General features: G+C 56.0%; 1 protein-coding gene across 1 annotated transcript in view; it reads left to right on the top strand.

Annotated features, from left to right (window-relative positions):
• Window positions 1–283: 283 nt before the first annotated feature.
• Window positions 284–14,246, top strand: part of LOC137356802 (pyruvate kinase PKM-like) — a 37,824-nt gene continuing 23,861 nt past the window's right edge. Inside the window, 8 exon segments of the mRNA XM_068022584.1 lie at window positions 284–392; window positions 3,876–4,040; window positions 4,043–4,066; window positions 6,953–7,044; window positions 9,215–9,346; window positions 9,918–10,104; window positions 11,636–11,906; window positions 13,057–13,207. Coding sequence (XP_067878685.1) covers window positions 386–392; window positions 3,876–4,040; window positions 4,043–4,066; window positions 6,953–7,044; window positions 9,215–9,346; window positions 9,918–10,104; window positions 11,636–11,906; window positions 13,057–13,207 — 1,029 coding nt within the window. The 5' untranslated portion in view covers window positions 284–385.

Here is a 14,246-nt window from a genome sequence, read left to right on the forward strand (position 1 = left end):
AAGTGGACAGAGTTTGGAATGTGGGATGCCAGCCAGGAGAGCTTCCGGGCAGGAATGGGGTGGGAGTGAGGAAGGGGGAAGGGATTGGGTGCAAGGGGCTGGAGGGAAGGGAGAGGGGGATAAGGCGCTGAGGGGTGTTGAGTCTGGTAACTGTTCCAAGCTCTCCACTTGTCACACAGTCTAAGAGTAAATGACTCCCATCCCTGATTTAATTGGAGGAGAGAGAGAGAGGGGGTCATGTTGGATCATGGGCTGTTCAGTTAAATATTAATGCAGGGATTGAGAGCTTTGTAAAGGCCAAGAGTTCATTGTGTCGATCAGTCTCTCGGAGTTGGGGAACAGGCTGTAACAGCAAACTGGGAGACCGTATCAAACCTCGCTCACCATGTCAGGTTCGTATCACACCGTGTCCTCACAGTCCCTCACCGTCACCCTCTCCCCCCTCCCTCACCCCCAGCCGTCTCCCTCTCCCCCGCCCCCCCCCCAGTCGTCTCTCTCCCCCCCCCCCCCAGTCGTCTCTCTCCCCCCCCCCCAGCCGTCTCCCCCCCACCCCAGCCGTCTCTCTCCCCCCCCCCCCCAGCCGTCTCTCCCCCCCCACCCCAGCCCTCTCTCTCCACCCCCCCCCCAGCCGTCTCTCCCCCCCACCCCCAGCTGTCTCTCTCCTCCCCCCCCCAGCCGTCTCTCTCCTCCCCCCCCAGCCGTCTCTCTCCTCCCCCCCAGCCGTCTCTCTCCCCCACCCCCAGCCGTCTCGATCTTCCCTCCCCAGCCGTCTCTCTCCTCCCCCCCCCAGCCGTCTCTCTCCCCCACCCCCAGCCGTCTCGATCTTCCCTCCCCAGCCGTCTCTCTCCCCCCCCAGCCGTTTCTCTCCACCCCCCCCCACCAGCCCTCCCTCTCCCCCCCCCCCACCAGCCGTCTCTGTCCCCCTCCCCCCCCCCACCCATCACTGTCCCCCCCCCCCCAAGTTGTCTCTCTCCCCCCCAGCCCCCCCTTCCCTCTCCCCTCCCTTGCCCCCCCTCCCTTGCCCCCCTCCCTTGCCCCCCTCCCTCACCCCCTTCCCTCGCCCCCTTCCCCCTCCCTCTCCACCCTCCACTCTCCCCTTCCCCCTCCCTCTCCTCACCCCCACCCCTCAGCCACACTGCTCCCATATCTCCCCCTCCCCTTCCCAACCTCTCACACTGCCCATCCTACCCTCTCTCACCATCCTCCCTAACGTCTCACTCCCCTCCCCACCCCCTCTCACACCCCTCCTTCTTCTCCCACTCCCCTCCCTTCCCTTCTGCCCCTCCCTCTTCTACCTTCATCTTCCCCCCCCCTCTCCTCTACTCCTCCACCCCTGCCCTATTCCTCCCTCCCCTCACTCTCCGCTCTTGTTTCCCATCTTCGTCATCTTGCTTCACTCCCCCTCCCACCATCTCCCTCTCTCCCCCCTCCCTCTCTCCCCTCCCTCTTCTCCCCCTCCCTCATAGTCCCTCCCTCTCCCCCTTCCCCGGAGTTTCCCCACTCTCTCCCTCTCCCCTGGAATTTCCCCTCCCCCTCCCCCAGCCTTTCCCCAGCCGCTCCCTCTCCCCCCAGCCTTTCCCCACCCTCTCCCTCTCCCCTGGAATTTCCCCTCCCCCTCCCCCAGCCTTTCCCCAGCCGCTCCCCTTCCCCCAGCCTTTCCCCACCCTCTCCCTCTCCCCTGGAATTTCCCCTCCCCCTCCCCCAGCCTTTCCCCAGCCCCTCCCCCTCCCCCAGCCTTTCCCACCCTCTCCCTCTCCCCTGGAATTTCCCCTCCCCCTCCCCCAGCCTTTCTCCACCCTCTCCCCTGGCCTTTCCCCAGCCGCTCCCCCTCCCCCTCCCCCAGCCTTTCTCCACCCTCTCCCCTGGCCTTTCCCCAGCCGCTCCCCCTCCCCCTCCCCCAGCCTTTCCCCACCCTCTCCCTCTCCCTCTCCCCTGGAATTTCCCCTCCCCCTCCCCCAGCCTTTCCCCACCCTCTCCCTCTCCCCTGGAATTTCCCCTCCCCCTCCCCCAGCCTTTCCCACCCCTCTCCCCTGGCCTTTCCCCAGCCGCTCCCCCTCCCCCTCCCCCAGCCTTTCCCCACCCTCTCCCTCTCCCCTGGAATTCCCTTCCCCCTGCCTTTCCCCACCCTCTCCCCTGGCCTTTCCCCACCCGCTCCCCCTCCCCCAGCCTTTCCCCACCCTCTCCCCTGGCCTTTCCCCTGCCGCTCCCCCTCCCTCTCCCCCAGTCTTTCCCCACCCTCTCCCCTGGCCTTTCCCCAGCCGCTCCCCCCTCCCTCTCCCCCAGCCTTTCCCCACCCTCTCCCCTGGCCTTTCCCCAGCCGCTCCCCCTCCCTCTCCCCCAGTTTTTCCCCACCCTCTCCCCTGGCCTTTCCCCAGCCGCTCTCCCTCCCCCTCCCCCAGCCTTTCCCCTCCCTCTCCCCCAGCCTTTCCCCACCCTCTCCCCCGGCCTTTCCCCAGCCGCTCCCCCTCCCCCTCCCCCAGCCTTTCCCCACCCTCTCCCCTGGCCTTTCCCCAGCCGCTCCCCCTCCCCCTCCCCCAGCCGCTCCCCCTCCCCCTCCCCCTTCCCCAGCCTTTCCCCACCCTCTCCCTGGCCTTTCCCCAGCCGCTCCCCCTCCCTCTCCCCCAGCCTTTCCCCACCCTCTCCCCTGGCCTTTCCCCAGCCGCTCCCCCTCCCTCTCCCCCAGTCTTTCCTCACCCTCTCCCCTGGCCTTTCCCAGCCGCTCCCCCTCCCTCTCCCCCAGTCTTTCCCCACCCTCTCCCCTGGCCTTTCCCCAGCCGCTCCCCCTCCCCAGTCTTTCCCCACCCTCTCCCCTGGCCTTTCCCCAGCCGCTCCCCCTCCCTCTCCCCCAGTCTTTACCCACCCTCTCCCCTGGCCTTTCCCCAGCCGCTCCCCTCCCTCTCCCCCAGTCTTTCCCCACCCTCTCCCCTGGCCTTTCCCCAGCCGCTCCCCCTCCCCCTCCGCCAGCCTTTCCCCTCCCTCTCCCCCAGTCTTTCCCCACCCTCTCCCCTCGCCTTTCCCCAGCCACTCCCCCTCCCTCTCCCCCAGTCTTTCCCCACCCTCTCCCCTCGCCTTTCCCCAGCCACTCCCCCTCCCTCTCCCCCAGTCTTTCCCCACCCTCTCCCCCAGTCTTTCCCCACCCTCTCCCCTGGCCTTTCCCCAGCCGCTCCCCCTCCCCCAGCCTTTCCCCTCCCTCTCCCCCAGTCTTTCCCCACCCTATCCCCTGGCCTTTCCCCAGCCGCTCCCCCTCCCCCAGCCTTTCCCCTCCCTCTCCCCCAGTCTTTCCCCACCCTCTCCCCCAGTCTTTCCCCACCCTCTCCCCAGCCGCTCCCCCTCCCCCTCCCCCAGCCTTTCCCCTCCCTCTCCCCCAGCCTTTCCCCTCCCTCTCCCCCAGTCTTTCCCCACCCTCTCCCCTGGCCTTTCCCCAGCCACTCCCCCTCCCTCTCCCCCAGTCTTTCCCCACCCTCTCCCCTGGCCTTTCCCCCAGCCCGCCTCCCCCTCCCCCTCCCCCTCCCCTCCCCCAGTCTTTCCCCACCCTCTCCCCCAGTCTTTCCCCACCCTCTCCCCCAGTCTTTCCCCAGCCGCTCCCCCTCCCCCAGCCTGTCCCCTCCCTCTCCCCCAGTCTTTCCCCACCCTCTCCCCTGGCCTTTCCCCAGCCGCTCCCCCTCCCCCTCCCCCAGCCTTTCCCCTCCCTCTCCCCCAGTCTTTCCCCACCCTCTCTCCTGGCCTTTCCCCAGCCTTTCCCCTCCCTCTCCCCCAGTCTTTCCCCACCCTCTCCCCTGGCCTTTCCCCAGCCGCTCCCCCTCCCTCTCCCCCAGTCTTTCCACTGGGTTCCTCTATTACTCAGGTCACTTTGTGTGTCTTGATTCCTGTTGTAGATTCCAGGAGACGTTTTAGCGAGGAGGCAATGAGTACCAGAGAGCAGTTGTTCCATGAGCTGGGCAGCGCCTTCATCCAGAAACAGCAGCTGAATGCAGCACTGGCAGACAGCTTCCTCGAGCACCTCTGCCTGCTCGACATCGACTCTGAACCCACTAGTGCCCGAACACCAGCATTATCTGCACCATTGGTAGGCACTTGGCCAGTGCATGGGCTCAGGGCTCAGGCAGTGGTCACTGCACAATACCGCAACTGAAACTCTCTCAACTCCGTCAGGGTGTATCTGTAATGACCATCACTGGCGGGTCTACAATGACCATCACTGGTGGGAATGTAATGACTCTCACTGTGGGAGTGTAATGACTGTCACTGGTGGGCCTGTAATGGCCGTCACTGGTGGGCCTGTAGTAATAGTCACTGGTGGGCCTGTAGTAATAGTCACTGGTGGGCCTGTAGTAATACTCACTGGTAGGCCTGTAGTAATCGTCACTGGTGGGCCTGTAATGACTGCCACCGATGGGAGTCTAATGGCCATCACTGGTCGGCTTGTGATGACCATCACTGGTGGGAGTGTATGACTGTCACTTGTATAAGTGTAATATCTGTCACTGGTGGGCCTGTGATGACCATCACTGGTGGGCCTGTAATGGCCGTCACTGCTGGGTCTGTAATGACCATCACTGGTGGGCCTGTAATGATCATCACTGGTGGAAATTTTAATGGCCGTCACTGGTGGGAATTTTAATGGCCGTCACTGGTGGGCGTGTAATGGCCGTCACTGGTGAGCCTGTAATGGCCGTCTCTGGTGGGAGTGTAATGGCCATAACTGGTGGTCCTGTAACAGTTGTCACTGCTGGGTCTGTAACGACCATCACTGGTGGGAGAGTAATGATTCCCACTGGTGGGAATGTAATGATTCCCACTGGTGGGCCTGTAATGACAGTCACTGGTGGGCTTGTAATGATCATCACTGGGAATTTTAATGGCCGTCACTGGTGGGCCTCTAATGGCCGTCATTGGTGGGCCTGTAATGGCCGTCATTGGTGGGCCTGTAATGACCATCACTGGTTGGCCTGTCCTTTCCAGGGGCTTTTCTGCTGGCTAGAGAATCGATGGCGTTACTGAGCTCCGATTTTGTTGGCTGTTCATCATTACCCCTGAAATAATCAAGAGTGCCAAGCCTGCTATACTCTCAGCACTACATGAACTGCTTTGCTGGGACGAGGGAGCAGTACCTCAGGACATGCGCGATGCCAATATCATCACCCTCTATAAGAACAAGGGTGACCGCAGTGACTGCAACAACTACCGTGGAATCTCCCTGCTCAGCATAGTGGGGAAAGTCTTCGCTCGAGTCGTTTTAAACAGACTCCAGAAGCTGGTTGAGCGTGTCTACCCTGAGGCACAGTGCGGCTTTCGAGCAGAGAGATCCACCACTGACATGCTGTTCTCCCTTTGACAGCTACAGGAGAAATGCCGTGAACAACAGATGCCCCTCTACATTGCTTTCATTGATCTTACCAAAGCCTTTGACCTCGTCAGCAGACGTGGTCTCTTCAGACTACTAGCAAAGATCGGATGTCCACCAAAGCTACCAAGTATCATCACCTCATTCCATGACAAAAGGAAAGGCACAATTCAGCATAGCGGTGCCTCATCAGACCCCTTTCCTAACCTGAGTGGTGTGAAACAGGGCTGTGTTCTCACACCTACACTGTTTGGGATCTTCTTCTCCCTGCTGCTCTCACATGCGCTTAAGTCTTCAGAAGAAGAAATTTTCCTCCACACAAGATCAGGTGGCAGCTTGTTCAACCTTGCCCGTCTTGGAGCGAAGACCAAAGTACGGAAAGGCCCCATCAGGGAACTCCTCTTTGCTGACGATGCTGCATTAACATCCCACACAGAAGAGTGTCTGCAGAGACTCATCGACAGGCTTGCGGCTGCCTGCAATGAATTTGGCCTAACCATCAGTTTCAAAAAAACAAACATCATGGGACAGGACGACCACAGTCTGGAAGTGGTTCCAGAGTTCGCCTACCTGGGCTCAACCATCACGAGTAACCTGTCTCCAGATGCAGAAATCAACAAGCGCATGGGAAAGGCATCCGCTGCTATGTCCAGACTGGCCAAGAGAGTGCGGGAAAATGGCACACTGACACGGAACACAAAAGTCCGAGTGTTTCAAGCCTGTGTCCTCAGTACCTTGCTCTATGGCAGCAAGGCCTGGACAACGTATGTCAGCCAAGAGCGACATCTCAACGCATTCCATCTTCACTGCCTCCAGAGAATCCTTGGCATCAGGTGGCAGGACCGTATCTCCAACACAGAAGTCCTCGAGGCGGCCAACATCCCCAGCTTATACGCCCGACTAAGCCAACGGTGCTTGAGATGTCTTGGCCATGTGAGCCACATGGAAGATGGCAGGATCCCCAAAGACACATTGTACAGTGAGCTCGCCACTGGTATCAGACCCACTGGCCATCCATGTCTCCGCTTTAAAGACGTTTGCAAACGTGACATTAAGATCCTGTGACATTGATCACAAGTCGTGGGAGTCAGTTGCCAGCGATCGCCAGAGCTGGCGGGCAGCCATAAAGGCGGGGCTAAAGAGAGGCGAGTCGAAGAGACTTAGCAGTTGGCAGGAAAAAAGATAGCAGTGTAAGTTGAGAGCCAACTGTGCAACAGCCCCGACAACCAATTTTACCTGCAGCGCCTGTGGAAGAGCCTGTCACTCTAGAATTGGCCTTTATAGCTACTCCAGGCGCTGCTTCACAAACCACTGACCCCCTCCAGGTGCTTACCCATTGTCTCTCAAGACAAGGAGGCCAAAAAGGAAGGAAAGGAAGGTGGGCCTGTAATGACCATCACTGGTGGGCTTGTAATGACTATCATTGGTGGGCATGTAATGGCCGTCACTGGTGGGAGTGTAATGGCCGTCACTGGTGGGAGTGTCATGGCCGTCACTGGTGGGAGTGTCATGGCCGTCACTGGTGGGAGTGTAATGGCTGTCACTGGTGGGTCTGTAATGACCATCTCTGGTGTGCCTGTAATGATCGCCACTTCTCTCTGATTACAGGCCCAGCGTCTCGTTCTGTGGAAACCCTTAAGGAAATGATAAAAGCTGGAATGAACATTGCTCGACTGAACTTCTCCCATGGGTCTCACGAGGTGAGACTGCTCAGCCCGCGGAATGAGCTGACCTGAAAATAGGACATAGGATTACAGAATTGTCTATTCCTGCTCGTTTCTCCGACTGCTGGGGATCAACACTGACTGCCCCGTCCTTCAATCTGAGAATACTCCCACCCCTGTGCCCCCAATAGGAATTGACCCTCAGCTCTTCGGATGCCAGTCACTCTCCCTAGATGTACGAATCCAGTTAGTAAGTGCCGGCTATCCAACTATGGAGGGGATCACAGCTGAACCCAATCCCGTCTTCAACTAACTCCCTGTCCAGTTGTGTTTTTGTGTGTGTTGTGTTTGTGTTTGTGTGTGTGTGTGTGTTTGTTTTTGTGCGTGTGTGTGTTTGTTTTGTGCGTGTGTGTGTTTGTTTTGTGCGTGTCTGTGTTTGTTTTTGTGCGTGTGTGTGTTTGTTTTTGTGCGTGTGTGTTTGTTTTTGTGCGTGTGTGTTTGTTTTTGTGCGTGTGTGTTTGTTTTTGTGCGTGTGTGTTTGTTTTTGTGCGTGTGTGTTTGTTTTTGTGTGTGTGTGTGTTTGTTTTTGTGTGTGTGTGTTTGTTTTGGGCGTGTGTGTGTTTGTTTTTGTGTGTGTGTATTTGTTTTTGTGTGTGTGTATTTGTTTGTGTGTGTGTGTGTTTGTTTTTGTGTGTGTGTGTGTTTGTTTTGTGCGTGTGTGTGTTTGTTTTTGTGCGTGTGTGTGTTTGTTTTTGTGCGTGTGTGTGTTTGTTTTGTGCGTGTGTGTGTTTGTTTTGTGCGTGTGTGTTTGTTTTTGTGCGTGTGTGTTTGTTTTTGTGCGTGTGTGTTTGTTTTTGTGCGTGTGTGTATTTGTTTTTGTGCGTGTGTATATTTGTTTTTGTGCATGTGTGTGTTTGTTTTTGTGCGTGTGTGTGTTTGTTTTTGTGTGTGTGTGTATTTGTTTTTGTGCGTGTGTGTGTTTGTTTCGTGCATGTGTGTGTTTGTTTTTGTGCGTGTGTGTATTTGTTTTTGTGCGTGTGTGTTTGTTTTTGTGCGTGTGTGTGTTTGTTTTTGTGCGTGTGTGTTTGTTTTTGTGCGTGTGTGTTTGTTTTTGTGCGTGTGTGTGTTTGTTTTTGTGCGTGTGTGTGTTTGTTTTTGTGCGTGTGTGTTTGTATTTGTGCGTGTGTTTGTTTTTGTGCGTGTGTGTGTTTGTTTTTGTGCGTGTGTGTGTTTGTTTTTGTGCGCGTGTGTTTGTTTTTGTGCGCGTGTTTGTTTTTGTGCGCGTGTGTTTGTGCGTGTGTGTGTTTGTTTTTGTGCGTGTGTGTTTGTTTTTGTGCGTGTGTGTTTGTTTTTTTGTGTGTGTGTGTTTGTTTTTGTGCGTGTGTGTGTTTGTTTTTTTGAGTGTGTTTGTTTTTGTGCGTGTGTGTGTTTGTTTTTGTGCGTGTGTGTGTTTGTTTTTGTGCGTGTGTGTTTGTTTTTTTGTGTGTGTGTGTTTGCTTTTTGAGTGTGTGCGTGTGTGTTTTTGTGTGTGTGTGTGTTTGTTTTTGTGCGTGTGTGTGTTTGTTTTTGTGCGTGTGTGTGTTTGTTTTTGTGCGTGTGATTGTTTTTTTGTGCGTGTGTTTGTTTTTTTGTGTGTGTGTGTTTGCTTTTTGAGTGTGTGCGTGTGTGTTTGTGTGTTTGCTTTTTGAGTGTGTGCGTGTGTGTTTTTGTGTGTTGTGTTTGTGTTTTTGTGTGTGCGCGTGTGTGTTTTTGTGTGTGTGTGTTTGCTTTTTGAGTGTGTGCGTGTGTGTTTTTGTGTGTTGTGTTTGTGTTTTTGTGTGTGTGTGTGTTTGTATTTTTGTGTGTGTGTGTGTTTGTTTTTGTGTTTGTGTGTGTTTATGTGTGTATATATAGAGACAAAGTCTCCCTTTTCTGTGAAATTATCCCTGTTGCTTCCTCACCTCCTCAGAGGGCACTGACTCTGGCTGAGGTACGGGGGTAACATGGGGCTCCTTAATCCAACTGCCACCCACAAGCTGCCCACTGGATAACGTCCTGATTTGCTGGGGGCAGGGGTGGGAGCATGGGGACAGGTTGATACCCGAGTCTGTCCTTTCCTGTTAACCCAACTCTCTGCTCCTCTGCCTCCCCACAGCCCTGCCCTCCTCCTCCTGCTCTTTCTGCTCCTCCGCTGGGGATTGACTCTCTCCCTCCCTGTTTCCACCAGTATCATGCTGGCTCCATCAGAAACATCCGACAAGCTGCAAATAGCTTCTCCTCCAACCCACTCTACCAGAGGATCGTAGGCATCGCACTCGATACAAAGGGACCAGAAATCCGCACCGGACTCGTCAAAGGAGTGAGTAATCTCCAGGAGAACTGGGGTTGGGGGGTGGGGAAAGGTCGTCCGATTGAGGAGTTCAGATGGTTTATATAAAGAATAACAGATACCCGGGAGAGAGTTACAGACTGGAATCTAATCGAGGGGTTCGGGGTGGTTTATATATAGAATAACAGATACCCGGGAGTGAGTCACAGACTGGAATCTAATCGAGGGGTTCGGGGTGTTTTATATATAGAATAACAGAGACCTGGGAGTGAGTTACAGACTGGAATCTAATCGAGGGGTTTGGGGTGCTTTATATATAGAATAACAGATATCCGGGAGTGAGTTACAGACTGGAATCTAATCGAGGGGTTCGGGTGGTTTATATATAGAATAACAGATACCTGGGAGTGAGTCACAGACTGGAATCTAATCGAGGGGTTCGGGTGGTTTATATATAGAATAAATGTACCGAGCCCCATTATTCTTTCACTCAGTTCTGCTGTCTTTCTTCATGTTTTCTGCTCTCGAGGGGTTTAGTGGGTGTTGAGACAGGCTGTGTGTCGGCCTGTGTGACTCCAAACTTTCGACCTTTCTGTTGCAGAGCGAGGGCGGGGAGGTGGAGCTGTTGAAAGGGTCAGAGGTTAAAGTGACCACTGACTGGAGCCTGAGGGAGCAGTGCAGTGAGCAGCTGGTATGGATCGATTACAAGAACCTGGCACAAGTGGTGAGAGTGGGCGGGAAGATTTTCATTGATGATGGTCTGATCGCACTCCTGATCACAGAGATCGGTAGGTCTACCCCGGAGCCCGAGCTGTTTCCATGACGACGGGCATTGGAGCCATGTCGGGCAGAGGGCATCAGCCTGACTGTTCCAGAGTGGGTGAGGGGCAGTAACAGAGATTGGGTGAGGGGGGGGGGGTCACAGAGAGTGGGTGGGGGGGGGGTCAAGGAGTGGGTGAAGAGTGGGTTACAGAGATTGGGTGAGGGGGGGAGTAACAGAAATTGGGTGAGGGGGGGGGGTCACAGAGAGTGGGTGGGGGGGTCAAGGAGTGGGTGAAGAGTGGGTTACAGAGATTGGGTGAGGGGGGGAGTAACAGAAATTGGGTGAGGGGGGGTCACAGAGATTGGGTGAGGGGGTCACAGAGAGTGGGTGAGGAGGGGGTCACAGAGAGTGGGTGAGGACGGGGTCACAGAGTGGGTGAGGAGGGTGTCACAGAGAGTGGGTGAGGGGGGAGTAACAGAAATTGGGTGAGGGGGGTCACAGAGAGTGGCGAGGGGCTCGGAGGGTGGTGGGGATCACGGTGAGTGGGGGGCTCTCGGAGGCTGGGGGGGTGTCTCAGAGGGTGGTGGGGGTCTCAGAGAGTGGGATGGTTTTGGAGGCTGGTGGGGATCACGGTGAGGGATCATGGTGAGGGTAGGGGGGTGGCGGGGGTCTCGGAGAGTGTGGGGGTCTCGGAGAGTGTGGGGGTCTCGGAGGGTGGGGGGGGGGTGGTGGGGGTCTCAGAGAGTGGGGGTCTCCGAGGTGGGGGAGGCAGACACTGAATGGTATTGCTCTCTCATTCTCACCATCACCCTTGGTCTCCGCAGGCACTGGTTCTGCTGCTGTAAGGATTCGCTGCTTATTGCCTCCTCGAGTCAGAAAGATGTTTCTCCTGAATTCCCCATTGGATTTATTAGTGACTGTCTTATATTGATGCCCCCTTGTTCTTGTTTTGCCTACAAGAGGAAGCATCTTCTCTCTGTTTACCCTTTCGTAATTTTAATTTATCGGGTCACCCCTCAGCCTTCTCTTTTCAACAGAAAAGGGCCCCAGTCTGCTCAGTCTTTCCTGGGAATTATAACCTCTCTGTTCTGGTATCATCCTTGTATATCATTTTTGCACCTTCTGCCATGCCTCTATACTCTTATGCCCCTATAAGAACTGTTTGTAGGACTCCCAAGTGTGGTCTAAACAAGGTTCGCTACAAGTTAAACATAACTTCTCTACTTCTCAGTTCTTTTCCTCTGGAAATGAGTCCTCAGGATTGGTTTGCATTTTTTACAGCCTCATTAACCTGTGTTGCTACTCCCAGTGATTTGTGAATCTGCCGGTGTGGATATTCTGCTGAAGTCGCTGCAGTAGGACTTGAACCTGGGACTTTCTGACTCACCAGAGTGCAACCAATGGAGCCATGACTGACACCTGATTGGTTGAATGGTGTGAGTGGGAATTTGGGTTTAGAGATGTGGTTAGCCACTCTGAGTTGGACACAGTGACCCTGAGCTGCCACAGTCCTGACCCCTAACCTCTGACCTGCTGTCTACTTGCTGTCTGTCCAGGGCCGGATTACTGCCTGACGGAGGTGGAGAATGGGGGAACACTCTGCAGCAGGAAGGGGGTGAACCTGCCGGAGGCGGCCCTCAACCTCCCGGCCGTGTCCGAACAGGACGTGCAGGACTTGCGCTTCGGCCTGGAGCTTGGGGTCGACATGATATTTGCCTCTTTCATCCGCAAAGGAGACGACGTTCGGACAATCCGGCAGATCCTCGGGGACAAGGGGAAGGACATCAAAATCATCAGCAAGATCGAGAATCACGAGGGAGTGCGGCGGTAATGGGGCGGGGTCAGGGGTCAACGTGGTGGGGTTGGGGCAAGCGGTCAGTCATGTAGGACTAGTGTGAGTGTTCAGCATGCAAGCACGTGTCGGCCAGTGAGTGGTGAGCAGGGTGAGAGGGTCAAGGCGGGAGGGTCAGAGTTAACGGTCAGGGTGGGAGGGTCAGAGTGTAATGGTCAGGGCGGGAGGGTCAGAGTTAACGGTCAGGGTGGGAGGTTCAGAGTGTAATGGTCAGGGCGGGAGGGTCAGAGTTAACGGTCAGGGTGGGAGGGTCAGGGTTTAACCGTCAGGGTATAACGGTCAGGGTGGGAGGGTCAGGGTTTAACGGTCAGGGTGGGAGGGTCAGAGTGTAATGGTCAGGGTGGGAGGGTCAGGGTTTAACGGTCAGGGTGGGAGGGTCAGAGTGTAATGGTCAGGGTGGGAGGGTCAGGGTTTAACGGTCAGGGTGGGAGGGCCAGAGTGTAATGGTCAGGGTGGGAGGGTCAGGGTTTAACGGTCAGGGTGGGAGGGTCAGAGTGTAATGGTCAGGGTGGGAGGGTCAGGGTTTAACGGTCAGGGTATAACCGTCAGGATGGGAGGGTCAGGGTGGGAGGGTCAGGGTTTAACGGTCAGGGTGGGAGGGTCAGAGTGTAATGGTCAGGGTGGGAGGGTCAGGGTTCAACGGTCAGGGTATAACGGTCAGGGTGGGAGGGTCAGGGTTTAACGGTCAGGGTGGGAGGGTCAGCGTGTAATGGTCAGGGTGGGAGGGTCAGGGTTTAACAGTCAGAGTGTAATGGTCAGGGTGGGAGGGTCAGGGTTTAACGGTCAGGGTATAACGGTCAGGGTGGGAGAGTCAGGGTTTAACGGTCAGGGTATAACAGTCAGGAAGGGAGGTTCAGGGTTTAACGGTCAGGGTGGGAGAGTCAGGGTTTAACGGTCAGGGTATAACAGTCAGGAAGGGAGGTTCAGGGTTTAACGGTCAGGGTGGGAGAGTCAGGGTTTAACGGTCAGGGTATAACGGTCAGGGTGGGAGAGTCAGGGTTTTAACGGTCAGGGTATAACGGTCAGGGTGGGTGAGTCAGGGTTTAACGGTCAGGGTCTAATGGACAGAAGGGGAGGGTCAGGGATTGATTGACAAAACCCTACGAATATCTCCCCCTGCTTCAGGTTTGATGAGATTTTGGAGGCCAGTGATGGGATCATGGTTGCTCGTGGAGACCTCGGCATTGAGATCCCAGCGGAGAAAGTATTCCTGGCTCAGAAGATGATAATTGGACGATGCAATCATGCTGGCAAGCCGGTCATTTGTGCTACTCAGGTTTGTTAACAGTAAATAAGCAGGCAGAATTTTCATCATGTCTACACAAGGGTACATCAGACACACACTGACACTCACTGGGGTACGGGTCCCACACACACTGACTCTCACTGGGGTACGGGTCCCACACACACTGACACTCACTGGGGTACGGGTCCCACACACACTGACTCTCACTGGGGTACGGGTCCCACACACACTGACTCTCACTGGGGTGAGGGTCCCACACACACTGACTCTCACTGGGGTACGGGTTCCACACACGCTGACTCTCACTGGGGTACGGGTCCCACACACACTGACTCTCACTAGGGTACGGGTTCCACACACACTGACACTCACTAGGGTACGGGTTCCACACACACTGACTCTCACTGGGGTACGGGTCCCACACACACTGAAACTCACTGGGGTACGGGTCCCACACACACTGACTCTCACTGGGGTACGGGTCCCACACACACTGACTCTCACTGGGGTACGGGTTCCACACACACTGACTCTCACTGGGGTACGGGTCCCACACACACTGACTCTCACTGGGGTAGGGGTCCCACACACACTGACTCTCACTGGGGTACAGGTCCCACACACACTGACTCTCACTGGGGTACGGGTCCCACACACACTGACTCTCACTTGGGTGAGGGTCCCACACACACTGATTCTCACTGGGGTACAGGTCCCACACACACTGATTCTCACTGGGGTACGGGTCCCACACACACTGACTCTCACTGGGGTACGGGTCCCACACACACTGACTCTCACTGGGGTACGGGTTCCACACACACTGACTCTCACTGGGGTACTGGTCCCATACACACTGATTCTCACTGGGGTTCGGGTCCCACCCACACTGACTCTCACTGGGGTTCGGGTTCCACACACACTGACTCTCACTCGGGTACGGGTTCCACACACACTGACTCTCATTGGGGTTCGGGTCCCACACACACTGACTCTCACTGGGGTTCGGGTTCCACACACACTGACTCTCACTGGGGTTCGGGTTCCACACACACTGACTCTCACTGGG

The sequence above is a fragment of the Heterodontus francisci genome, chromosome 46 (assembly GCF_036365525.1).
Source record: "Heterodontus francisci isolate sHetFra1 chromosome 46, sHetFra1.hap1, whole genome shotgun sequence".
NCBI classification, from domain to species: Eukaryota; Metazoa; Chordata; class Chondrichthyes; order Heterodontiformes; family Heterodontidae; genus Heterodontus; species Heterodontus francisci.